General features: G+C 39.2%; 1 protein-coding gene across 1 annotated transcript in view; it reads left to right on the plus strand.

The window, feature by feature from the left end:
* Positions 1-26,612, plus strand: part of LOC124799152 (NFX1-type zinc finger-containing protein 1-like) — a 146,515-nt gene that overhangs the window by 61,316 nt on the left and 58,587 nt on the right. The window contains exon 4 of the mRNA XM_047262689.1: positions 9,390-9,661. Within this exon, the coding sequence (XP_047118645.1) occupies positions 9,390-9,661 (272 nt within the window). The remainder of the gene's footprint in view (positions 1-9,389; positions 9,662-26,612) is intronic.

Below are 26,612 nucleotides of genomic sequence, written 5' to 3' on the forward strand. Positions count from 1 at the left end.
AATAACTATTATTGAATTTCCGTAATGGCATCATTTTCCTAAATGTTCAAAAAACTAATACACTTGAGTACTTTCACATTTAAGTGGAAACAATGTACATACCATATCTCACTTGGAATTTCATAAGGATTGCTTGTCTGACAGCACTATGTACACACTCACCAAACTTTACAAGCGGTAAATAATATAGTATCACAGTTGGCATTTTTTTATCTTTCCAATGTGTTTGAAAGCATAGATCACATTACTCCTTTAGAAAAATTTATGTTTGAGGGAATTGATGGCTTTACACATAAGTAATGAGTTTGAACCATACTGAGCAAACACATTGCACAAAACTGTGCTTAACAATTCAGACAGTGTTGGAAGAATAGAAAATTTTAGTGACTGGAGAGAAACCACAAAGGGAGACCCATAGTGTTCAATTTTGAGTCCTCTTCTATTTCCTTATTTATGTGAAATACATTCCACTTAACATTCATCAAGCAGAATTGATACTTTTTGCAGATGATACTAGTATTATAGTAAATCCCATTAGAGAGAAAGCAGCAGAAGGGTTTGTGAAAGATGTTTTACAAAGAGTCACAACTGGGTCTGTAAAAATGCCTCCCTCAAAATTGTGAGAAATTGCACTATATTTAGTTCCCTACAAAAAATAAAGTCTTGCCAACAAATGAAGCAGCATATGAACAGGAACCAATATACAGGGTAGAGTGCTCCAAAGTTTTGTATGCTCATATTGATGAAAACTTAAAGTGGAAAGATCATGTTACTGAGCTGTTCTAACAATTTATGTTCAGTTACTTTTGCTCTTTGTATAATTGCTAGCCTTGAAAATGCATGGATCAAACTCCTGACACATTTTGCATATTTCCACTTAATACAGAAAGAAAGTATTGCACAAAAGTGAGCTGCAAGATTAATATATAACATTCACTTTGGTCATCAAGTAGGTATCTCTTAAAGGAGTTAGGCACAACCAAAGTACATGCACTCATGTTAAGAAAGAACAGAATACCTCGAACGTCTAGACATAGGACTTTCATATTCAAAGGATATGTACAGTGGTATGTTCTGCAGAAATAATTAGCATTCAGTCACCTCGGTTCAGCATGTGTCCCGTTGCCTAGCAGGCAAAGGATCTGCCATGGGCCCTGATAACTTGTTCCATCCGTGATGGAATCAACAAGTATAAGACGTAAATGGCATTCTGTTGTATAGACATCCATGTTGCATTCATGTGGTTCAAAAGTTCATCTGTGATAATTGGCCTTGGGGGTAGAGCACTGCACCCATCATTTCACCATGTTGTTGTTGTTGTGGTCTTCAGTCCTGAGACTGGTTTGATGCAGCTCTCCATGCTACTCTATCCTGTGCAAGCTTTTTCATCTCCCAGTACCTACTGCAACCTACATCCTTCTGGATCTGCTTAGTGTATTCATCTCTTGGTCTCCCTCTACGATTTTTACCCTCCACGCTGCCCTCAGATACTAAATTGGTGATCCCTTGATGCCTCAGAACATGTCCTACCAACCGATCCCTTCTTCTGGTCAAGTTGTGCCACAAACTTCTCTTCTCCCCAATCCTATTCAATACTTCATTAGTTATGTGATCTACCCATCTAATCTTTAGCATTCTTCTGTAGCACCACATTTCTAAAGCTTCTATTCTCTTCTTGTCCAAACTATTTATCGTCCATGTTTCACTTCCATACATGGCTACACTCCATACGAATACTTTCAGAAATGACTTCCTGACATTTAAATCAATACTGGATGTTAACAAATTTCTCTTCTTCAGAAACGCTTTCCTTGCCATTGCCAGCCTACATTTTATATCCTCTCTACTTCGACCATCATCAGTTATTTTGCTCCCCAAATAGCAAAACTCCTTTACTAATTGAAGTGTCTCATTTCCCAATCTAATTCCCACAGCATCACCCTACTTAATTCGACTACATTCCATTAGCCTCGTTTTGCTTTTGTTGATGTTCATCTTATACCCTCCTTTCATGACACTATCCATTCCGTTCAACTGCTCTTCCAAGTCCTTTGCTGTCTCTGATAGAATTACAATGTCATCGGCGAACCTCAAAGTTTTTACTTCTTCTCCATGAATTTTAATACCTACTCCGAGTTTTTCTTTTGTTTCCTTTACTGCTTGCTCAATATACAGATTGGACAACATCGGGGAGAGGCTACAACCCTGTCTTACTCCCTTCCCAACCACTGCTTCCCTTTCATGTCCCTCGACTCTTATAACTGCCATCTGGTTTCTGTACAAATTGTAAATAGCCTTTCGCTCCCTGTATTTTACTCCTGCCACCTTTAGAATTTGAAAGAGAGTATTCCACTCAACATTGTCAAAAGCTTTCTCTAAGTCTACAAATGCTAGAAACGTAGGTTTGCCTTTCCTTAATCTTTCTTCTAAGATAAGTCGTAAGGTCAGTATTGCCTCACGTGTTCCAGTGTTTCTACGGAATCCAAACTGATCTTCCCCGAGGTTGGCTTCTACTAGTTTTTCCATTCGTCTGTAAAGAATTTGTGTTAGTATTTTGCAGCTGTGACTTATTAAACTGATTGTTCGGTATTTTCACATCTGTCAACACCTGCTTTCTTTGGGATTGGAATTATTATATTCTTCTTGAAGTCTGAGGGTATTTCGCCTGTTTCATACATCTTGCTCACCAGATGGTAGAGTTTTGTCAGGACTGGCTCTTCCAAGGCCGTCAGTAGTTCCAATGGAATGTTGTCTACTCCGGGGGCCTTGTTTCGACTGAGGTCTTTCAGTGTTCTGTCAAACTCTTCTCGCAGTATCATATCTCCCATTTCATCTTCATCTACATCCTCTTCCATTTCCATAATATTGTCCTCAAGTACATCACCCTTGTATAGACCCTCTATATACTCCTTCCACCTTTCTGCTTTCCCTTCTTTGCTTAGAACTGGGTTTCCATCTGAGCTCTTGATATTCATACAAGTCGTTCTCTTATCTCCAAAGGTCTCTTTAATTTTCCTGTAGGCAGTATCTATCTTACCCCTAGTGAGATAGGCCTCTACATCCTTACATTTGTTCTCTAGCCATCCCTGCTTAGCCATTTTGCACTTCCTGTCGATCTCATTTTTGAGACGTTTGTATTCCTTTTTGCCTGCTTCATTTACTGCATTTCACCATATCCCACACATTTCCAGTTGGTGACAAGTATGGTGATCTGGGGACCAGGGCAAAAGGCTGACATCCTGTGACACCAAAAAGGCAAGTGTTCATGCAACAGTATGTGGTCATGCATTGTCTTGCTGAAAATGGCATCTGGGTTTTTGTGCAGAAAGGTTATGGCTGTGTGCTGCAGGATGTCATTTAGGTAGGTCACACTGGTCACAGTGCCCTGGAAACAAACCATTTGTGATTTGTGGTTGTACCCAGTAGCACCCCACACAATAAGGCCTTGAATTGGCACTTGCGTGAATGCGGCCATCCTATTCATACAAACAGAATCTGGATTCGTCTAAAAACTTCCTGATGCCATTCCTGTCCCCAGTGACATTGTTCCATACACCATTGCCATTTAGCATGTTTCTGCACATATGTCAAAGGTAGGCAAAGAAGTGGATGACGCACACATAACCTGTGTGTGATAAATGGCGATGGACTGTCAATCCTGATAATGTGTGGTGTGTTACGCTGTTCCATTGTTGATCCAGATCTGAGGAGGACCCAGACCTGTCATGCAATGCCATTTGGATGAGGTTTCAATCTTCTCAGGGGTTGGCCTGGGTGAAGTGACATGAACCATCTCTTGATGTTCTGTAGCCTTCCGTGAACCATTCTACACATGCCCTTTGCACTACCGAAACAGTTCATCCCATACGAGCAGCAATTTCCTGGAGGGATGCATCACATTCTCTGATGCCAATAATGCACCCTCTTTCAAACTCACTGAATGGATGGTACAGTTAGCGCATATGTCTGCTCAAGTCACACAGATCCACTGCCTTCTGTTTATAGTTGCAAAGGGAGCTGCAGACACATTTTACTGGTTGGTGATGGTGCGCCACGATATCGATGTTGACTTTGAACTTGTGGGCTGCAATGGTTCAAGTGCTGATCTTTTCTGCAGAGCATACTAATGTACATGTGCTGTGAATAAGAATGTCCTATCTCTAGTCATTCAAGGTGATCTGTTTCTTTTTTTTTCCTCTGAAGATGAATGTGCATTCGCTAATGAAATTCATCATAAATAATCCATCACAATTTCAGAAGCATAGTTATGTCCATACCCTGAACACTAGAGGAAAAAATGATCTTTACTAGCTGTTATTGAAGCTGGCAGTAGCTCAGAAACTAGTTCAATAGGTGCAACAAAGATTTTCATCGTTTGCCAGATAATGTAAAATGACTGACTGTTAGAACAACAGGTTTTATATCTAGCCTAATATCATTGCTTATAGACAACTTCTTGTACTACATGGATGAATAAAGCAAAGTTTTCAAGTGTAGTGCACGAATAGGACTAAAAAAATATGTTCTTCAGTGTTTACAGTAATCATATACACATATCCTGTAAACTGGCCTGTTCCGTATCATTTCGAAAAGAGAATTGTTCAAATGATCTACGGAACGTGTAACAAATAAATTAAACAATTAACTGTGTGAGCTCAAAAGGCCAGCATTAGCGGCCTATCGAGAATCTACATTGTAAGTTCTCAGTTCTGTAGAATCTACTTCAGGAAATGTATACTAGATTTGTTATTCTTCTGCACACTTAAATATACCACTATAATTAAATCATTGAAAAATAAATGTACTCGTAGGCTAAATAATCTTTTGTTTTCTCACCAGGAACCTTTAATGCCTTGGACAACACATTTTAGTTAAGTATGTTTAGTAACATCAGGCATCCAGTTGTCCTATCATACATGGTTGGGAAATGTTCATATGATGTCATTTTGAGTCTATTTGTTTAACCATTTCATTGACTGATTTGTTTTAATAATTCAAACATCTTTGATAGGAGACTCAACTACTCAGCATAAGATACAACAGAAATGATTAAAAGGATATACACATGTAACTCACAGGAAATGGTTTACATGTCTCCTTATTAAAAAAATTTAAACAATAAACGACAGTTAATGAAAACGGAAAATTCGTGAAGTTAGCATAAATGATTACAAAAGCAGTACTCCTTGTAATATTCTTGGGTAGGAGCCAAGCAGTTATGATGGAATGGGTGACAAACTTCACTGAAAATTAAGTTTCATGGTAGTTTAGAGTAAAAGATGACTCTGACAAGTAAATTGTGCAGTATATTTTGCTTCCGTCTATGTAGAGTAACATAATTGTCATAAATAATTTGTGCCAGTGGAGTCCTACAAGGACTATAAAACCTATCATCCCACATGGAGCAGTGAATGTATATATGATTAATTTACCATTGATCCACATTCTCCGGAGAAGTTGACATTGTAGAATTGTTGCATAATTTTAATATTAATCACATGTTAAAATAATCTACATGTTATTCAATTAAAACATCCCTATAATAAGATATATGAATAGTTAGTAAATAGAAATTTCAGGATTGAAATAATAAATTAAAATGTGTAAAGGTGACCACACAACTACAGGTGATTGATGTGTGGCTCAGAGACACATTTAACATGAGCTGAAAGTTTAGGGTTCATTGAACCACCTTCACAATAGTTTAAGGTTCATTGAACCACCTTCACAATTCTCTATTATTCCAATCTCGTATAGCACGCGGAAAGAACAAACACCTATGTCTTCCCGTATGAGCTCTGATTTCCCTAATTTTGATCATAGAGATCATTTCTCCCTATGTAGGTTGGTGTGAACAAAATATTTTCACTTTCAAAGGATAAAGTTGGTGATTGGTATTCTGTGAGAAGATTCCGTCACAATGAAAAACGCCTTTCTTTTAATGATGTCCAGCCCAAATCCTGTATCATTTCAGTGACTCTCTCCCACATATTTTGCAATAACACGAAACGTACTGCCCTTCTTTGAACTTTTTTGATGTACTCCGTCAGTCCTATCTGGTAAGGACCCCACGCTGCGCACCTGCATTTTAAGAGGGTGGACAAGCATAGTGTAGGCAGTCTCATTAGTAGATCTGTTACATTTTCTAAGTGTCCTGCCAATAAAACGCAATCTTTGGGTAGCCTTCCCCACAACATTTTCTGTGTGTTCCTTCCAGTTTAAGTTGTTCGTAAGTGTAATTCCTAGGTGTTTAGTTGAATTTATGACCTTTAGATTTGACTGATTTATCGCGTAACCAAAGTTTTAACGGATTCCTTTTAGCACTCATGTGGATGACCTCACACTTATTGTTATTTTGGGTCAACTGCTGATTTTCGCACCATTCAGATAACTTTTCTAAGTCATTTTGCTATTTGTTTTGATTTTCTGATGAGTTCATTAGTCGATAAATGACAGTGTTATCTGCAAACTACCTAAGATGGCAGCCCAGATTCTGTCCCAAATCATTTATATAGATAAGGAACAGCAAAGGGTCTATAACTTTACCTTGGGGAATACCAGAAATCACTTGTTTTACTCGATGACGTTCCGTCAGTTACTATGAACTGTTGCCCCTCTGACAGGAAATCACAAATCCAGTCACGTAACTGAGGCGATATTCCATAAGCACACAATTTCACTACAAGCCACTTGTGTGGTACAGTGTCAAAAGCCTTCCGGAAATCCAGAAATACGGAATCAATGTGAAATCCCTTGTCAGTAACATTCAACACTTCATGCGAATAAAGACCTAGTTGTGTTTCACAAGAATGATGTTTTCTAAACCTGTGTTGGCTGTGTGTCAATAGACCCTTTTCCATTTCACACACACACACACACACACACACACACACACACACACACACACACACACACACAAAATTGCCCGTTTGTGACTGACATTGTTTTTGGTTGACCGGAAAGGCAAAATGCAAAAGGGAGGGGGGGGGGGGGGGGTGATTGGGAGGGATGAAGATGGGGTGCAAAAGGGTATAGAGGAGTACAAATTCACGGATGCACGGAAGAGAGGGACTGTTGGATTTCGGTGACGTAATGAAATTGATGTTAATGTTACACGGCACCTTTCCTACTAATTGCTACAGGTTTCACTTTATACTATGTAGCGACACTGCAGTTTTTTGTCCAATCCCTACATCACGTCATAGTGCAGAAGGAACACCTTGATGCTAAGGAATTTCAGGACACTGTTATCCACCTACTGGTCTGAAGATGTGGCTGACGACACAGCCGACCTACACATCGCCCCACGTTTTGTCAGTGTGTGACACGACTGCAGGGTGGACACATTGATGCAGCATTGCGCAAAACACAATTAAAGTCTGTGCAGGGGAGGAATGTTTTGGGATAAGGAAGGAGATGAAATTGTAATGGTTATGGAGAGGGAAAAGGACAGCTAAGGAAGGTGACTATGAGAGATATTGGCCAGCGGTGTTGTGAGAATGGAGGATTTCCTTAAGGAAATTTTCCAACTGATAGTTCAGTGGTGCTGGTGCTTTGGAAGGTGGTGTGGGAGGTCTGAATAATTCAAAAGCCATTAATGTTATACCAGCTGTTGGAAGACACTGATCTTCCGATGTGCATCACATTCAGCAATTAGTTGATCCAGTTAACTGTTAGCTGCCATTTTTAATGAAAATAAGCAGGTACCTGAGAAGTCCAGTAAACCTTGAGACAGTCTTATCTTTTCATATGAGATGTTAAGCCATGTGTAAAAGTAAGTACACCATGTATCATATACCAGCTGTGCTGCCATTAACTGTGCAAATGTCTATGTGAATATTAGAGTTACACCTGCTTAATCTGAGGCTTGCCAGAATCTTGACAACTCAGCTGCTGAATATGCTGCTTATTCCTGTGCAATTTGGATTTTCCCTTCAGCACCAGTTCTTGGAGATTGCTGTAGAGAACTGTCCCTCCAACAGATCCTATTGTCTCTTATTCTCCCCGGTCTAAACCTGCATTGGTCTCTATTCCCATTGCCCTTGTATGCAGACCACTTACCTTAGCCAGGTGCGGTGTACCCCTTCTTCTGCCGTTGTTTCTCTTTGACCTCCAGCGTAGCGTGTGCTGTAGGCATATCTGAAGGTTAACATTGTGGAAGTCTGGTGAGTTAGGGGTGGTAGTATGGATATGACATACAAGGTCACATTAAACATATTGAAGTTTATTTAATATCCTGAACAACAAAAATGTCTTAAAGGGACTTATGAATATGAGAGGTAGAATCATAATTTGAACAGTGTGAGTGTAAGAACTAAAATCGTAATAACTAACATTTAAAAATATTAATTTAATAATTGCCACAAATTGATTAAATTTACTAGATGGAAGTTTACATCCACCCACCCTCCCTCCCACTCCCCATTCCCTCCCCACTGCTCATCCTTTTAACTCTTCTTCCACATTTGTCCTCCATCCTAACATTACTACTGCTTCCCTCAGCATCCCCCCTTTCCACCCACCAACACACTCCCACTTTCCACCTCCCCTCTTTCCGCCCTCTCCCTTTCCACTCACCACCTTTGTCCTGCTATCTGTCACCCTCATCACCAATCCTTTCAATCCCCTCTCCACACACTGTGTCCATCATCCTCTCCTCCATCCATCATTGCTTCCCTCTTATATTACAAGAAATAGTCTTAAAAAGTCCAGGGGTTCTCAGATCCTCGAGCTGGGAAAATGAAGATGAAGTAAATGATGAGGGGATTAATGTAAACACAAATTTTCTGCTGATTTTGTGTCATTTGCCTAATGTATAGCTAAACTTCTAAACAAATCAGAGCCTTCTGCCTCCATCACATGTAGCATTCATGAGAATAATATGAGAGAGGTTGGGGAATGAACACAGGCACACAGACAGCTATTTTTACTCTCTCAAATCACGAATGAAGCAAACTTCATAGGAGCTAATATTGATATGAAGTAAGCTTCACCTGGTTTTGGACTATAAATGTTGAGGAGAAATGTACAGAAGAAATTTTTTGCTCCTTCCCTGTGTATTGTAAGCTTTTTCTTCACTCAGACTGGACCTTCCATCTCTTAACCATAATGAAGATACCTAAAATTATAAAATCTAACATTTGTGTGACTAATGTCTTTATTTATGTCTTGACGTGTAGTAAGAAGATTGACTTCAAAATAATTGGTTGAAAACATGTAATTTATTGGTGTTGAAGATGAGGAAATATCTCTTAGAACTTTACATTCTTAAAAATATAATTGTTGACAGTACTCTGTGTAAAATGTTCTGACGTGTATTTGTTCATAGTTCAAACAGTTATGTTTATTATTAAATAGCTGAAACTTGTTTTAACTTTATTATGTTGCAGGAGATAGTTTGCAACTACGAGCTTCTACATCTGTTTATGAATTGCGTCAAAAGTATAACCTAGATCTGTCATTGTTTGAACGAATGTTGAACAATGGCATACATTGTGAGATCTTAAAGACTCAGCACCGCATGCGATCAGAGTTTGTTAGACTTTTAGTGCCTGCTATATATCCTGCAATAAAAACTCACACCTCTGTTAAAAAATATGAAGAAATTGCAGGAGTTGTAGGCAACTTGTTTTTTATAACACATCAACAGACAGAAGAAGAGGTATGTGAAATATATGTGCATCATCTTATAAAGTTAAGCTGTGTGCCATGAGTGGCGGAATAGTTGTGTATTATTTTTAATGTTCTGTGAAGACAGGTTCTCATTTGCTGCACGCCATAGTTTCTTTCTTCCTTCCTTCTTTTTTTAAAGTCATATTGGAGTTTATTGAGCACTCCGTAATGCTTCCACGTCAACAAGTTATCCACCCCTCCTTTAGAACATTTTCAGTACGTCAAGTCAGTCTGGCTGAGGGAGGTGGCACGTTGGTTCGCACATTGGACTCTCATGGGGAAGGATGGCTATTAAAGTCTGCTTCCAGCCATCCACATTTAGATTTTTCACAATTTTCCTACAATGGTCCAGGCAAATGTCGAGATGGTTCTTCTGAAAGGGCTTGGCTGATTTCATTCCCCATCTTTGAAACAGTCTGAGCTTGTACTCCATTTCTAGTGGCCTTGATGCCGACACCACATTAAACCCTAATGTTTCATCCATCCTCTTTGCAATCAGTCAAATCTGATATATGGCCTACACAATTTGTATTAGAGATTAGCTACCTCCTGTGGAGCCCGCTAATGAAACTCGGACCATTATTTCCCTTTCCTGCCATGAAAAGTATTTGTTCTATTTTCTATTGTTCATATAGATCACACTAAGGTTTTGGCTAGCACTTTGTTTTTTGCTCTTGGAATTTACAACTGCTTTTTTATTTATGCCAAAAACTAATGTTTAACTGTTAATATAAAGTAAGCGTGGAATGTCAGATCCCTTAATCGGGCAGGTAGGTTGGAAAATTTAAAAAGGGAAATGGATAGGTTAAAGTTAGATATAGTGGGAATTAGTGAAGTTCGGTGGCAGGAGGAACAAGACTTTTGGTCAGGTGAATACAGGGTTATAAATACAAAATCAGATAGGGGTAATGCAGGAGTCGGTTTAATAATGAATAAAAAAATAGGAGTACGGATAAGCTACTACAAACAGCATAGTGAACGCATTATTGTGGCCAAGATAGACACAAAGCCCACGCCTACTACAGTAGTACAAGTTTATATGCCAACTAGCTCTGCAGATGACGAAGAAATTGAAGAAATGTATGATGAAATAAAAGAAATTATTCAGATAGTGAAGGGAGATAAAAATTTTTATAGTCATGGGTGACTGGAATTCGGTAGTAGGAAAAGGGAGAGAAGGAAACGTAGTAGGTGAATATGGATTGGGGCTAAAAAATGAAAGAGGAAGCCGCCTGATAGAATTTTGCACAGAGCACAACTTAATCATAGCTAACACTTGGTTCAAGAATCGTAAAAGAAGGTTGTATACATGGAAGAAGCCTGGAGATACTAGATGGTATCAGGTAGATTACATAATGGTAAGACAGAGATTTAGGAACCAGGTTTTAAATTGTAAGACATTTCCAGGGGCAGATGTGGACTCTGATCACAATGTATTGGTTATGAACTGTAGATTAAAACTGAAGAAACTGCAAAAAGGTGGGAATTTACAGAGATGGGACCTGGCTAAACTGAAAGTACCAGAGGTTGTACAGAGTTTCAGGGAGAGCATAAGGGAACAATTGACAGGAATGGGGGAAAGAAATACAGTAGAAGAAGAATGGGTAGCTTTGAGAGATGATGTAGTGAAGGCAGCAGAGGACATAGTAGGTAAAAAGACGAGGGCTAGTAGAAATCCTTGGGTAACAGAAGAAGTACTGAATTTAATTGATGAAAGGAGAAAGATAAAAAATGCAGTAAATGAAGCAGGCAAAAAGGAATACAAACGTCTCAAAAACAAGATCGACAGTAAGTGCAAAATGGCTAAGCAGGGATGGCTAGAGGACAAATGTAAGGATGTAGAGGCTTATCTCACTAGGGGTAAGATAGATAGTGCCTACAGGAAAATTAAAGAGACCTTTGGAGAAAAGAGAGCCACTTGTATGAATATCAAGAGCTCAAATGGAAACCCAGTTCTAAGCAAAGAAGGGAAAGCAGAAAGGTGGACGGAGTATATAGAGGGTCTATACAAGGGTGATGTACTTGAGGACAATATTATGGAAATGGAAGAGGAGGTAGATGAAGATGAAATGGGAGATACAATACTGTGTGAAGAGTTTGACAGAGCACTGAAAGACCTGAGTCGAAACAAGGCCCCGGGAGTAGACAACATTCCATTAGAACTACTGACAGCCTTGGGAGTGCCAGTCCTGACTAAACTCTACCATCTGGTGAGCAAGATGTATGAGACAGGCGAAATACGCTCAGACTTCAAGAAGAATATAATAATTCCGATCCCAAAGAAAGCAGGTGCTGACAGATGTGAAAATTAACGAACAATCAGTTTAATAAGTCACGGATGCAAAATACTAACGCGAATTCTTTACAGACGAATGGAAAAACAGGTAGAAGCTGACCTCGGGGAAGATCAGTTTGGATTCCGTAGAAATATTGGAACACTGGAAGCAATACTGACCCTACGAAGTATCTTAGAAGCTAGATTAAGGAAAGGCAAACCTACGTTTCTAGCATTTGTAGACTTGGAGAAAGCTTTTTACAATGTTGACTGGAATACTCTCTTTCAAATTCTGAAGCTGTCAGGGGTAAAATACAGGGAGCAAAAGGGAATTTACAATTTGTAAAGAAAGCAAATGGCAGTTATAAGAGTCGAGGGACATGAAAGAAAAGCAGTGGTTGGGAAGGGAGTAAGACAGGGTTGTAGCCTCTCCCCGATGTTGTCCAATCTGTATATTGAGCAAGCAGTAAAGGAAACAAAAGAAAAACTCGGAGTAGGTATTAAAATTCATGGAGAAGAAGTAAAAACTTTGAGGTTCGCCGATGACATTGTAATTCTATCAGAGACAGCAAAGGACTTGGAAGAGCAGTTGAACGGAATGGACAGTGTCATGAAAGGAGGGTATAAGATGAACATCAACAAAAGCAAAACGAGGCTAATGGAATGTAGTCGAATTAAGTAGGGTGATGCTGTGGGAATTAGATTGGGAAATGAGACACTTCAATTAGTAAAGGAGTTTTGCTATTTGGGGAGCAAAATAACTGATGATGGTCGAAGTAGAGAGGATATAAAATGTAGGCTGGCAATGGCAAGGAAAGCGTTTCTGAAGAAGAGAAATTTGTTAACATCCAGTATTGATTTAAATGTCAGGAAGTCATTTCTGAAAGTATTCGTATGGAGTGTAGCCATGTATGGAAGTGAAACATGGATGATAACTAGTTTGGACAAGAAGAGAATACAAGCTTTAGAAATGTGGTGCTACAGAAGAATGCTGAAGATTAGATGGGTAGATCATAAAGAAGGGATCGGTTGGTAGGACATGTTCTGAGGCTTCAAGGGATCACCAATTTAGTATTGGAGGGCAGCGTGGAGGGTAAAAATCATAGAGGGAGACCAAGAGATGAATACACTAAACAGATTCAGAAGGATGTAGGTTGCAGTAGGTACTGGGAGATGAAGAAGCTTGCACAGGATAGAGTAGCATGAAGAGCTGCATCAAACCAGTCTCAGGACTGAAGACCACAACAACAACAAAAAGTAAATTACATATAGCTGCTAAAACAAAATTGAGTAATTTACTAATTGTTTTCTGGCCGGTGTGGCCGATCGGTTCTAGGCGCTTCAGTCTGGAACCGCGCGACTGCTATGGTCGCGGGTTCGAATCCTGCCTCAGGCATGGATGTGTGTGATGTCCTTAGGTTAGTTAGGTTTAAGTAGTTCTAAGTTCTAGGGGACTGATGACCTCAGATGTTAAGTCCCATAGTGCTCAGAGCCATTTGAACTAATTGTTCCTTCCCTGCTTTTATGGGAGATATATATTTTATGAAAAAAGATTGTCAGCCATCTGTATTTTGGTTTTTTGTTTCTGATAGTTATTTCAGAGTGAAAGCTCCATCATCAAGGTTTCCTAGATTCATGTGAGGCTTGTCATAAGGAATGAAATAATCACAGCAGAGGGAGGTTACATTTTTATGCAGATTGGGGGGGGGGGGCGGAACCTTACAAACGCTAGTAAAAAAGTAGACTACAGTGACATAAAATACCTGTATATTGGGAGAATCTGCTTCACTGGTGGTCCATTGTGATATTGCTTTAAGTTGTTTCATTGCACACACAGCATAAGCAAAGTGAAGAATGGAAACATTGAAAATAAATGTCCTATGTGATCAAAGAAATTTGCTTGAAGTAATTCTACTCCATAGCCTGATACTAAGTATAGCTTTTGTTGCCAACATACGTTGTCCTCAGAGTTACATGGTAGTAGTGTTATGTGGCTAGATCCCAAGTGCCATGCGGATTTGTAATGTTGTTGCATTCTTGTTGCAGACAGGCACTTCAGTTTTTTTTTTTTTTTTTTTTTTTTTTTTATAAGCATCTTCACAGTTGGCTTTGATAACCCGAATGAACTTGTCTCAAGCTTGAAAAGATAAATTCAAGTGCAATTTGTTGGTTTGCAACCAGTGCCACAGCTCTTGTGTTTAATATGTAAAGTGTTATTTTTAAAGAAAAACTAAATTTATGTTGTTTTTAACATTAGTTGTTTTATATGAGAGAAATGCCAGAAAATTCCACATTATTGTTAATCTTCTTGTTACGGTTAGTTTTGTGGAGTGATGTAAGCACTGTGTGTCATTCTGTTTTACAATTTTTTTTTTATAAAATGAATGTATTTTGTATGTGCTGTACTCATTCTTTAGGACAGTTTGTTTCATAGTTTTTAAATCCTGTATCTCTTGGACAGTGTGTATGTGCAAGTGCGTGTGAGTAGTCTCTGTCAGATACTGAGTGGACAACTACTTTACCCCCAGAATTGTTTCCCAAGAGGATGGCATCATAATTAAACCATTTAGGTGTAGAATATAATGGCTGCAGTTTCCCCTAGCTATTAGCCATTTGTAGTGCCAATATAGCAAGTCCGTACAGACATTGCTTCCTTGTCCATGGTGCAGAATGGAGTTATGTACACTAATGGTAAGATTTTCAACAAGTACGTGTCTAATATAAAGCAATAAATGAGGACTTCCTATCACTTCAAAAGAAAAACTTGCCTTGTTAGCCACTTTATCTTCAAATGATTTGAATATCTACATGCAGGAGTTGAGTGAGGTTCTTTTAGCTATACAGCAAGCAGCAGTTCTTGTTATAAAGTTGCATGATGAGTAGTAATGTACTGTAAACAAGACTTAGAAGTAAATGTAGTAAATATTAAGATGCTGACAGCAGATCAACAGTAGCTATGTGGTAAAACTGAGGCAGTGGCTTTTTTCAAAGCAGCAGTTTTCTTTCTGTTTGAATTGATTAAAATTATGTAGCATAGGCATGAATAGCATTAAGTAGTATTGTGGTAACTTATTTTTAGTATAGTACACAATTTAAGGTTCTATGATTTCTGTGGCTTTTGTTGTTGTATACCTTGACTATTTCTTGATTTGCTCTGTGGAACATAATGTATGAATGACTGTTGCCCTTCTAACAATTGAAAAGGCTGCTGCCCTTCTTATGGAACCATATGTTTGTCTGGCCTCTCCACAGATACCTGTCCACTGTGATTGCACTTACGGTATGGCCATCTGTGCTGTTGATGCACACAAGCGCCTATGGCAGCATCCATGGTTGCTAAATGCATAAAACATGAGATTCTAGAACATTTAGAAATTTTCAGGTGTAGAGCTATGCGACTGTATCATATACTTAATGGAAAGTCACCAGTGTTCTCAATCCTCAGTACTGTTTTTTCCAAGTGAAACCGTGACATTTTGTTAAAATATTTGGAAGGCATTGGAGAAAGATAAAAATTTACCCAAAGTTCGACACTTGGAATGTAATCACTCAAAATGTAGAGCATGCCAAAACAGATATATGAACTTATTTCATTTTAAAATTGAGTGTAGATAACCATGCTCCACAAGCATTGCACATCGTTGATGCTCAAGTTAGACGAGGAATCCCTGCAACAGAGGGCAGTGTCCAATCTGGAGGTATTTGAGGAGGATTGCATTTCATCTTCGTGTCAGAAAGGAACAATGCCCCACCAGATATTGTGTTTTACCAGCTACGTTTTACCATCTTGCGACTTGCAGCCACACCTCGCAATGGTGCACGGTCCTGCCCCTCGGCACTGAGACGATAGTGAGTACAAGGACTTCGTATTTTATCATTATGGGTGTTGTGCACATCTCCTTAACTGCTGCATCTGCTTTGCATTCACGCGTCCTAATACCCACTAAAATATGAGGTCCGTTGAAACAATATTGGCTGTTTGATCATAAAAACATATATTCATTAGGAAAATATTCTATTGGTTGTTTTAGCTTTCTACAAACGTACTTCACTTTTCCACGTATTTCACATTAACTTCCAAACTCTTTTCATAATTTTGCACCAGCTTCTGCAAACTGTCTACTACGAATTTCTCCGCCTGGCAGATGAACCAGTTTATAGTGATTGCCTACTTGTCACCTTTAAACTGTTGATTATCATGGTATCATTAAAATGCAAGAGGTAATAGCAACTGGGTGTGGGGTTGGGATTGTAGGATATATGGTCAAAAAATCTCTCAGCAGACATGCTGAATCACATCATGAGTATTGGTAGTGGATGTGTGGATACATTTTGCTGTGGAAGGTGACTGTCCAAGATGAACAGTTTCCTGTGCCATCTTCTTTGGATGGCACAACTCAGTCTGATGTGCATTCTGTAATACATTTCAACTAATTGTAGATCCACATTCCATGAAATCTAACTAAACAGTGCCCTTTTGATCCAAGAAAATGGTAGCCATCATTTTTCAAATGAGGTAATAAAAGTGCTTGAATTTTTTGTTTTCTTTGAGGTCAGTCGTATCACTGCATTAACTGTTGTTTTGATTCTGTGTTGGTTTAACACATTCGTAGTCTTTAGTTCATACTACAGGTGCAGTTCTAATGTGGAGCTCAAGATCACCCAAGCCATGTAGCTGTCAACTGTGAAATGGGACTGTCTGAAACTGCTGATATTTTCAAAACCACCCCTAGTCATTTAAAGGTGTTAAATTTTGTGTTGATAGTTTTTCAGAATCCAACTTGGGCGAACAAAAACATGAAATTTTTTTCTTCAAGGAAACAATTCTTAGAATATTATGAAGGCAGCAGGCAATAATTATTAAATTTTTTCATTTGTGTGGACATAGTGTCTGTAGTTGCTTTTTAAATTACTAAAGGTATTCAAAATCTGTGTTGATTTAAAACATCATTCATTTCCGTATGGATGTGACCGCATTTTACACTCATGTTCAGAAGAATTAGAACACCTCAAATGATTAGGGAGAGGACTTTCATATACACAGGACATGTACATTAGTATGCTCTGCAGAAATGATTAGCATGTCAGTCAACTCCGTTCAGCATTTGTCTAGTATGCACCACCTTAGGTTCTGATAACTTATTCCGTGTGTGAGGGCATCAACGTGTGTAAGGTGTGAATGGCATTTTGTGGTATAGCACCACACACCATAAGGCCTTGAGATGGCACTGTAGGATTTAAGCAAATGCAATCCCTATGATACCACTCGCCCTGTCCTCAGGGAACCAAAATGCGGCCATAATTTTGAAACCAACAGAACCTGGATTTGTCCAAAAACACTATCCGGTGCCATTCCTTTCCTCAGTGATGTCATTCCATACACCATTGCTGTCTAGTATTTTTCTGCACATTCATCAAAAGTAGGCAGAGAAGTGGACAATGTGCACGTAACTCGGGCCGTAGTAAACGAAGATGGACTGTTATCCCTGATAGTGTAGATGTGTTACACTGTTGCTCCAGAACCGAGGAGGATGCAAATCTGTACTGCAATGCCATTCGGATGTGGTGTCGATCCTCTCGGGGGCGGGGGGGTCTGTGTCGGTGCGACGTGACCCATCTCATCATGTTCTACAGCCTTCTGTGAACCATTCTGCATGCAACCATTGCACTGCCGAAACGCTTCGTCCCACACGAGTAGCAGTTTCTCAGATGGATGCATCACATTCTCTGATGCCAATAATGCACCCTCCTTCAAACTCACTGATTCGACAGTACGATTCGTGAATACATCTGCGAGGCATCATGCACATCTGCTTAAGTCACACTGATCCATTACCTTCAGTTTGTAGCAACAGCAAGAGCCCCGGGCAAATTTTACCGGAAGATGCTGTTGCTCTGCGATATCAAATTTGACCTTGAACCTGCGGGCTGACATGGTTCAAATGCTAATCATTTCTGCAGAACATACTAGGCACATATCCTGTGAATATAAAAGTCATGTCTCTAGTTTGTGAATATAATCGTCATGTCTCTAGTTGTTCAAGGTGGTGGTTTTTTGGACTTGCGTGTATTTCAAAAATGGTTCAAATGGCTCTGAGCACTATGGGACTTAACATCTATGGTCATCAGTCCCCTAGAACTTAAAACTACTTAAACCTAACTAACCTAAGGACATCACACAACACCCAGCCATCACGAGGCAGAGAAAATCCCTGACCCCGCCGGGAATCGAACCCGGGAACCCGGGCGTGGGAAGCGAGAACGCTACCGCACGACCACGAGATGTGGGCGTGTATTTCATGTAATGAAATGTGTAATGCTGCAAACCAACATGAAGTTAGGACCAAAATATCAGTGCAAAAGACAGGAATACCAGGAAAGCATGCAACCAGGTGACACTTTCCTGTGTAAGCAGAAAACAGACAAACATAATTCTTTCTATTATATTTCGATGCTCCAGAACTTTTTAGTTTGTATTGTTGCTTGTATCATCTTTCATGATGTGTATTACAACATTTATAGCTGATGGGTGCATTTTGTTTTAAAACTCATTGGATATCGTGTGAGAATTAAATAACTTAAATGAAGAATAGAGGTCTAAAGGTTGTAAATTTAACAAACATGAAAATTTTAAAAAAGCTGGAAAAAGTGCTGGACATAAAGGTGAGGAATGTATTTCCTCAGTAGATTTGCTTCAACATCTAAAAAAGTTTTGCATAACCTTGGTTCTGAGAGTTCCAGAACCTGTACAGATAATTGGAATAACGATCAAAATAAACATCATTTCTGCCCATTTTATTGCTCATGAAAGCCACATTGCATGTCATACCACCATACAGCGAGACCTTCAGAGGTGATGGTTCAGATTGCTGTACATATCAGTACCTGTAATACCTAGTAGCACGTCCTCTTGCATTGACACATGCCTGTATTCATCGTGGCCTACTATCCACAAGTTCATCAAGGGACTGTTGGTCCAGATTGTCTCACTCCTCAGCGGCGATTCAGCGTATATCCCTTGGAATGGTTCATGCTTCATGTCGTCCATAAACAGCCCTTTTCAATCTATCCCAGGCATGTTCGATAGGGTTCATGCCTGAACACGTTGGCCACTGTAGTTGAGTGATGTCGTTATCCTGAAGGAAGTCATTCACAAGATGTGCATGATGGGAGCGCGAGTTGTCATCCTTGAAGATGAATGCCTCGCCAATATCTTACCGATATTGTTGCACTATTGGTTGGAAGATGGCATTCACGTATTGTACAGCCATTACGGTGCCTTCCAGGACCCCCAGCAACGTACGTTGGCCCCATATATCATCACCCTGAAACAGCAAGGTACCCCCACCTTGCTGCACTTGCTGGACAGTGTGTACAAGGCGTTCAGCCTGACCGGGTTGCCTCCAAATACGTCTTCGATGATTGTCTGCTTGAAGGCACATGTGACACTCATTGGTGAAGAGAACATTATGCCAATCCTGAGCGGTCCATTCAGCATGTTGTTGGGCCCATCTGTACCTTGCTGCCTGGTGTCGTTTTTGCAAAGATGAACCTCGCCATAGATGTCGGGAGTGAAGCTGCACATCATGCAGCCTGTTGCGCACAGTGTGTGTCTTGACACGACGTCCTACAGCTGCACAAAAAGCATTATTCAACATGGTGGTGTTGGTGTCAGGGTTCTTCCGAGCCATAATCCGAAGGTAGCAGTCATCCATTGCAGTAGTAGCCCTTGGGCAGCCTGAGTGAGGCGTGTCATCGACAGTTCCAGTCTCTCTGTTTCTCCTCTATGTCCGAACGACATCGCTTTGGTTCATTCTGATACACCTGGACACTTCCCTCATTGAGAGCCGTTCCATGCACAAAGTAACAGTGTGGACGTGATTGAACCGCTGTATTGACCGTCTAGGCATAGTTGGACTACAGACAACACGAGTCGCGTACCTCCTTCCTAGTGGAATGACTGGAACTGTTTGGCTGATAGGCACTGCTCATGCATGGTTGCTTACATCCTTGGGCGGGTTTAGTGACATCTCTGAACAGTCAAAGGGGCTGTGTCTGTGATACAATATCCACAGTCAACGCCTATCTTCAGGAGTTCTGGGAGCCGGGGTGATGAAAAACTTTTTTCGATGTGTGTATTAAAAACGATACTCCAGACAATGAATGTAGGAAAAAAATGTGCAGAACCATTTCCAGAAAGAGCAAGAATGGAAAATGATCAGTAAAATCAGTATTTTTCACATTGGTCAGTTTTAGTCTGTATTTTTCAATTTTTAACTGTAAATGTGTTATGTGCATGACGGATTGAAAAATTAGAAAATGCTATTGATAATTCCCTGGGTTAAACGATTCTTAATCTCCATATTGTGAATGTCGTCCAAATGATGTGAAGTTAATGGAAGACAATTTTAAAAATCTGTCAGAATTTTCCTCTAGATGGGTGACATTAGAACCACCTGGAGAGAGACTTTTAGAACTATGGCCAGCTGTTGATAAATACAGTCTTCAGTTCATACCACAGCACAAAAGCAGTTCTTTAAAAGAGAAGAATGTTGTTAAACTACTAATACAAAAATGCAGAGAAACTAGCTGCAGTTCTTCCATTTGGGTAGAATGAAAATGCAGTAACTGACTAATGGAAACTATTGACATTAGAAGAAGAAAAACAAGGCAGTCATAAGAACTCTATGAACATTTGGAGAATCAAAATCCCTTACTGTTAAGAAAATTGTGAAGGCTGCAGTTGCACTTACGCGTGGCATAATTCATGCCTGGTGTACAGAAATGTAATAATCTCATATATGTATACGGATGGCATAGTTTATATTTTAAGTTTTCTAAATAATGGTAGACATGGTTCTTTGTGATTTGCAGTGCACATATTTCATATGATTTTTTTCTGTATTTTTAGTGTCTGCACTATGTTTATCGAGTTACCCCAAAAAACAATACCATACCTAATAACGGATTCGAAGTAGCTGCTTGTTTATGCTACTTTTCGTGTGTCCATGTCATTTGCAGTTGATAATATTTGCATTGCAAACGCAAAGCTGATCAGTTTGTTTGCCAGCTATTCAATGTGTTCCCGCTAGCTCAAATTTTTATCTACATTTAAACCTAAGAATTTCTTCTATATCTTGGTTGTTGTGTACAATCTTAGTCTGCACACATTTTGACTGTTTGGTTGTGACGTGCATCACATGAATCTTAGATATGTTTGGATTCAACCCATTGAGCTGCAAAACCAAGTTTCTAAGGTACTGAGGGTACTGATCACAGATTTAGGAATTTTTTCTGAATTCTGATCTTCAACTAAGACAGAAGTACAAGGTGCATTTTTTAAGTAAGTACCATTTTGAAATTTAAACAAGACGTGCTAAGATATCTCAATAATTTTATTTTTACATGAAAGCCTGTACCTTAATCTACTTTTCTACATAATTTCCATCCATATTGAGGCACTTGTCATAACGTTGTACCAGTTTTTGAATAACCTCCTCATAGAAGTCTGCTGCCTGATTTGCTAACCACTGCATCACCACTGTTTTGACTTCGTCATCATCTTGAAGATGCTGACCTCCCAGGTGTTTCTTCAAGATGAAACATGGGTGGCCTACGTCACACCAGAATCAAAGCAACAGTCCATGGAATGGGGGCATTCAGATTCACCCAAAAAAGTGAACTTTAAGCAAACAAATTCTGCCCGGAAAATCATGTGCACAGTTTTTTTGGGACAGAATAGGAGTATTGCTTGTGGAATCTGTGCCTCGTAATGAGACAATTGATGCAGCAGCTTACTGTAAGACATTGCACAATCTGCGCCATTCAATTCAAAACAAAAGATGTGGCAAGTTGAGCAGGGGCATTGTTTTGCTGCAAGACAATGCCCGTCCACATGTGGCGAATCAGACCAAAGATCTCATCACATCTTTTCGATGGGAAACTCTAGATCATTCTCCATACAGCCCCGATCTTGCACCCAGTGACTGCCATCTGTTCCTGCACTTGAAGAAACACCTGGGTGGTCAGAGTCTTCATGTCGAAGTCAAAACAGTGGAAGATGCTGACCGCCCAGGTGTTTCTTCAAGATGAAACATGGGTGGCCTACGTGCAGTGGTTAAAAAGTCAGGCGGCAGACTTCTATAAGGAGGGTATTCAAAAACTGTTACAACGTTATGACAAGTGCCTCAATATTGACGGAAATTATGTAGAAAAGTAGGTTAAGTTACACACTTTCATGTAAAAATAACATTAATTTCAAAACGGTACTACTTAAAAATCATGCCTCATATCATCCTGTGAACAGAAGTGATGGGGAACTGATATTTAACGGTAAGTCATTAACGTAGAAGAGAAATAGGACTGGGCCTAATATGGAGCCTTGTGGAACACCCTGAGATATTTTTGCAGACAGATAAACAATATTCACCATTTGAAGAAATACTAACACTTTGCTTTCTGTAAGATAAGTAGGATTTGAGCCATTGTAGGGCACTGCCGCTAATGTCATACTTTTCGAGTTTGTAAACAAGCAATGCATGGTTTACAGAATCAAACGCCTTTGTGAGGTCGAAGAAAATTCCTGCCACTTTATTTCTCTTGTCTAATGATGTACTTATTTTCTCAATGAAACTGTTTACTGTATCTATGGTGTTTTTCCCCTGCTGAAAACCGAATTGATTGTTTAGAATAACAGTATATTTTGCAATGAAGTTTTGGATTTCTGCTACAGGAAGTTTTTCAAATATTTTAGATAGGACTGGGAGAATCGAGATAGGACTGTAATTTCCCATGATCTCTCTTGATCCCTTCTTGAAGAGTGATTTGACTTCAGCATATTTCAGTACCTCTGGGAAACAGTCCTCTTCAAAACAATGATTTATTATTTGAGCTAGTGGGTTTGCAATTCTATTGTGTACCACTTTAATAACTTTGGTGGGTATTCCAACTCAGCCTGCAAATTTTTTGTTTCTTAATGTTAGAATAGCATTTTCTACATCCTCCACAGAAGAATTCTGTAAAGTTTTCGGTGTTTTCACCTAGGCCAAAGAGATTTACTTTGTTGTGATAATCTGTTAAATCTACATCAGACTTGACTACATTTGTAAAGAATTCATCATTAAAGTACTCTGGTATTTTAGTTGGATTTACAGTAGTATTGCCTTCAATGTCAATTTTTGAAATTTCTTGGTTACAGGCCTTAACACCTAACTCAAGATTTAATGACTGACCACACAGCCTTTGTCTTATTTTTATGATTTAAAGTTAGCCTGTTATTTGCCAGTTGTTTTGCTGCCCTGACAACTCTTTTAAATATGGTTTTATAGAGTCTTAACATATTTAATGAAATCAATATCTTTATTATATTTTAGTTCTCTGTGTAGTTGCCTTTTCCTTTCACTGGAAATTTCTATGCCCTGGTAATCCACTTTACTTTATTTGTTACTTTATTGCTGCAGAGCCTAGGTGGAAATCTTTCATTAAAGGCACCAAGAAAACAATTTACGAATTTTGCAAAGTTTTTGTCAGTGCAGTTACAATGATCAACAGGCCATGTTTTCTCTTTTAGCTTATCACTAAATGTCAGCAAGTTTTCTTTGCTAAAGTTCCTGCTCATATGAGTTCTCATATGTGAAATGTTCCTGTTGCCTGTGGCAGTTCGATGAACAATGCACAATGATCTGAAATACCTGGATCTAGACAAAGTTTATACACATCTTCATATACATAATTAGTTAGAACTTTGTCAATACATGTTGCCGATTGCCCATTGTCTCTGGTAGATTCTAAGAAATTCAATTTGAAACCATATTTCTTTACTAAGTCAGTGAATGTTGAAGCGCGGCTACTATCACATGTGATATCGACATTAAAATCAGTAGCTATTACATTTTTTTTCTGTGCAAAGGTCTTGTAGTGTAATTTGAAGCTTAGATAAGAATAGTTCTGTTGTTGATGTTCGTGGAATTCTGTTTCTTGAGATTATTATAACATTTTCTAGTGAGTCCGCTATTTTTACACAACAGCTCTCAAACACACATTCTTCATTTAAATAATTAAAACAGTTTCTGGTCTGATAATTTGTATCACTATGTAGAAGTGTACATGAGCCTCCAAGTGACTTGTTCCTTCTGCAGGAGCTACTTGCTAATTAGAAGTTCCCTATTTGGTTTAGAATTTTAATTGTGTCCTCAGTAAACCAGTGCTCATTTAAACAAACAACTCTAATATTTGCAGATTCTGACAGAATGATTTCCAATTCATCTATTTTGGAGCTTCTATTGTTAGAAGCATCAGTGTTTAAACCATTTATATTCCAGTGGATAACACACCTACTTTGACTGTTAGTTACGGGCTTTAGCACATTTTTTGCCAGAATGTTTCCATTGCACTCATCTTCAGTTTATCCAAGTTACCAGAATACATTACAGGTCTATTCATTTGCTTGAAGATAAAATCATCCGTTCCTAACTCCATGTTTTGATTGCTAACTGCATGGACACAACATTGGTATTACAGAAAACAATTACTTGTGGGATCTGTTGTTCATTGGCACATGAAAAATATAATTTATCACCCGGTTGATATGTGTCTTCTGCACAAAAATTCACAGTATGTGGAGCATATTATGTCTAGTGGGACATGAAGAAAGATTATCAGATAGTAAAGATGTTCATATATTGAACAAAAAATGCATTGAAGGTAACAGTTCAGCATTAATGAAGTCATTCACACCAGCTTTTAAACAACCTACTTTGAAGGCACAATACACTTAATTGGAATACAGCATGAAAAACATTTCATGATACATGTTAGGGCATTTGCATAGAGATATTATTTATGTACAGCATATACTATGGGAAAATACCAAGAAAAGTATTGTCAACTTTGCTGATTCGTTACATCACATTCTTCCGTGTTATATGGCTGCGGTCCATGGAATTCTTCTATTCCTAATGTTTCGTCCAATACTACGTTGGACATCCTCAGAGGTATGGCTGGTCCTGCTGAGTCCTGCCGACCAGCAGGACCAGCCATACCTCTGAGGATGTCCAACGTAGTATTGGACGAAACATATGGAATAGAAGAATTCCATGGACCACGGCCATATAACCCGGAAGAATTATCAACAATACCATCCAGTCGTGAAAGCCTTCATTGGATGTTACATCACAATCTTGTAGGAATATTTTTAGGAAATGAATAAATTTCTCATATACTGTATGTACATAGTAAACTTATCATTTTTTTCTGTAAATTTTCCCTGAATATTGGAACTGAGTTGGCATTTACAATTCTGTGAAATTTTGGTTTTCTTGTCTTATCTCTCACTTGATTGACTATCGATGCTTTATTGATACTGTTTGACCATCATAGTCAGTAGAGGGTAAAAACTGTAGAGGAAGACAGAGATTGGAATTCATACAGCAAACAATTGAGGATATAGGTTGCAAGTGGTATTCTGAGATGAAAATGGTGGCACATAGGAGAGGAATTCATGGAGGGTCGCATCAAACCAATCAGACAAACCATTTGCTATGGTGCTCACATGTATTTCATGAAAGCTAGTTGGATTTAGAGTATCAGTCACTGCTGCACTATGTTCTCCTTTTCTTTTTGGTAATCTTAGTGTGCACATGTGTGTGTATGTGTGGGGGAGGGGTATGGGAAGGGGGGGGGGGGGGGGGGGGTTGGCAAGCCAAACCTGGGTGTCAGCAAATCAAAGTGCAGTGACCAGAACTGCCAGATGCAAACTCTGAATGTGGATTTTACAATACAATCACTTTCCGGTTGTTCTACCCTTTCTGATTGTTTAATGAAGTTTAAAATATTTATTGTTTGGGACTTACAGTCTTTATGAACTGCTGTCTTGTATGTGTCCATATCCATTGCTGAAATACAGCACTCATCGAACTGTTCAGTGTTATATTCACTGAGATCCACGTTCCAGAACTTTACTATTCTTTTTCTATATTTAGTCTTATTTTGCTCACGACCTAGTGGGAGTGACGTGCTATTAGGTGCGAGCCCATTTACCCAGAACAATGAAACTTCATTAAGTTTATGAACAAACGCAGTAATAGTCTCTAGGTGCAAGCTTATTCAGTCACTGTACACTGGAATGCCCTAGTAATGGCTGTAGGTGGCTGCAGTCAGTGGTAGACTGAAGTCCTGCAAGACAGAGAGCTCAGAATCCGTGATGAAGTTGACGACGCACAGTGGAGGTGGCACTCTGTGATGACCTGGTGGTTTGATTTGCAATATGTGATGTGCCCTGCAGTCTTCACTTGTGGTAGAGTAGAAGTCCATATATGTGGTGTCTCGTTAGCCGATAGCTCGGACATGGGTGTCAGAGGCAACACCCCACAAAGTAGTACAGAGGAAGCTCTCAGTGAGGACGCAGGGGTTGAACACACAGCTGGCAAAGTGCTCCACAGTATTCAGCGGAGGACTTGAACTGAAGGGACCATGAGGTGTGACTGGTGCATGATTGTTGCAACTATGTGTCTAGTTATTTGGGAACTCTGTAATTAGCAAACTTTTATGCTAAAAAGGGCCTAGTGAAAATACTGGAAATCACAGCGATTCAACAGACTGGTTATACTGACTGCATTGGGAAATTAGTCAACCCAAGTAACCTCTTACCGGAATATTCAGGTGAATA

This window comes from Schistocerca piceifrons, chromosome 5, assembly GCF_021461385.2.
Source record: "Schistocerca piceifrons isolate TAMUIC-IGC-003096 chromosome 5, iqSchPice1.1, whole genome shotgun sequence".
Classification (NCBI taxonomy): domain Eukaryota; kingdom Metazoa; phylum Arthropoda; class Insecta; order Orthoptera; family Acrididae; genus Schistocerca; species Schistocerca piceifrons.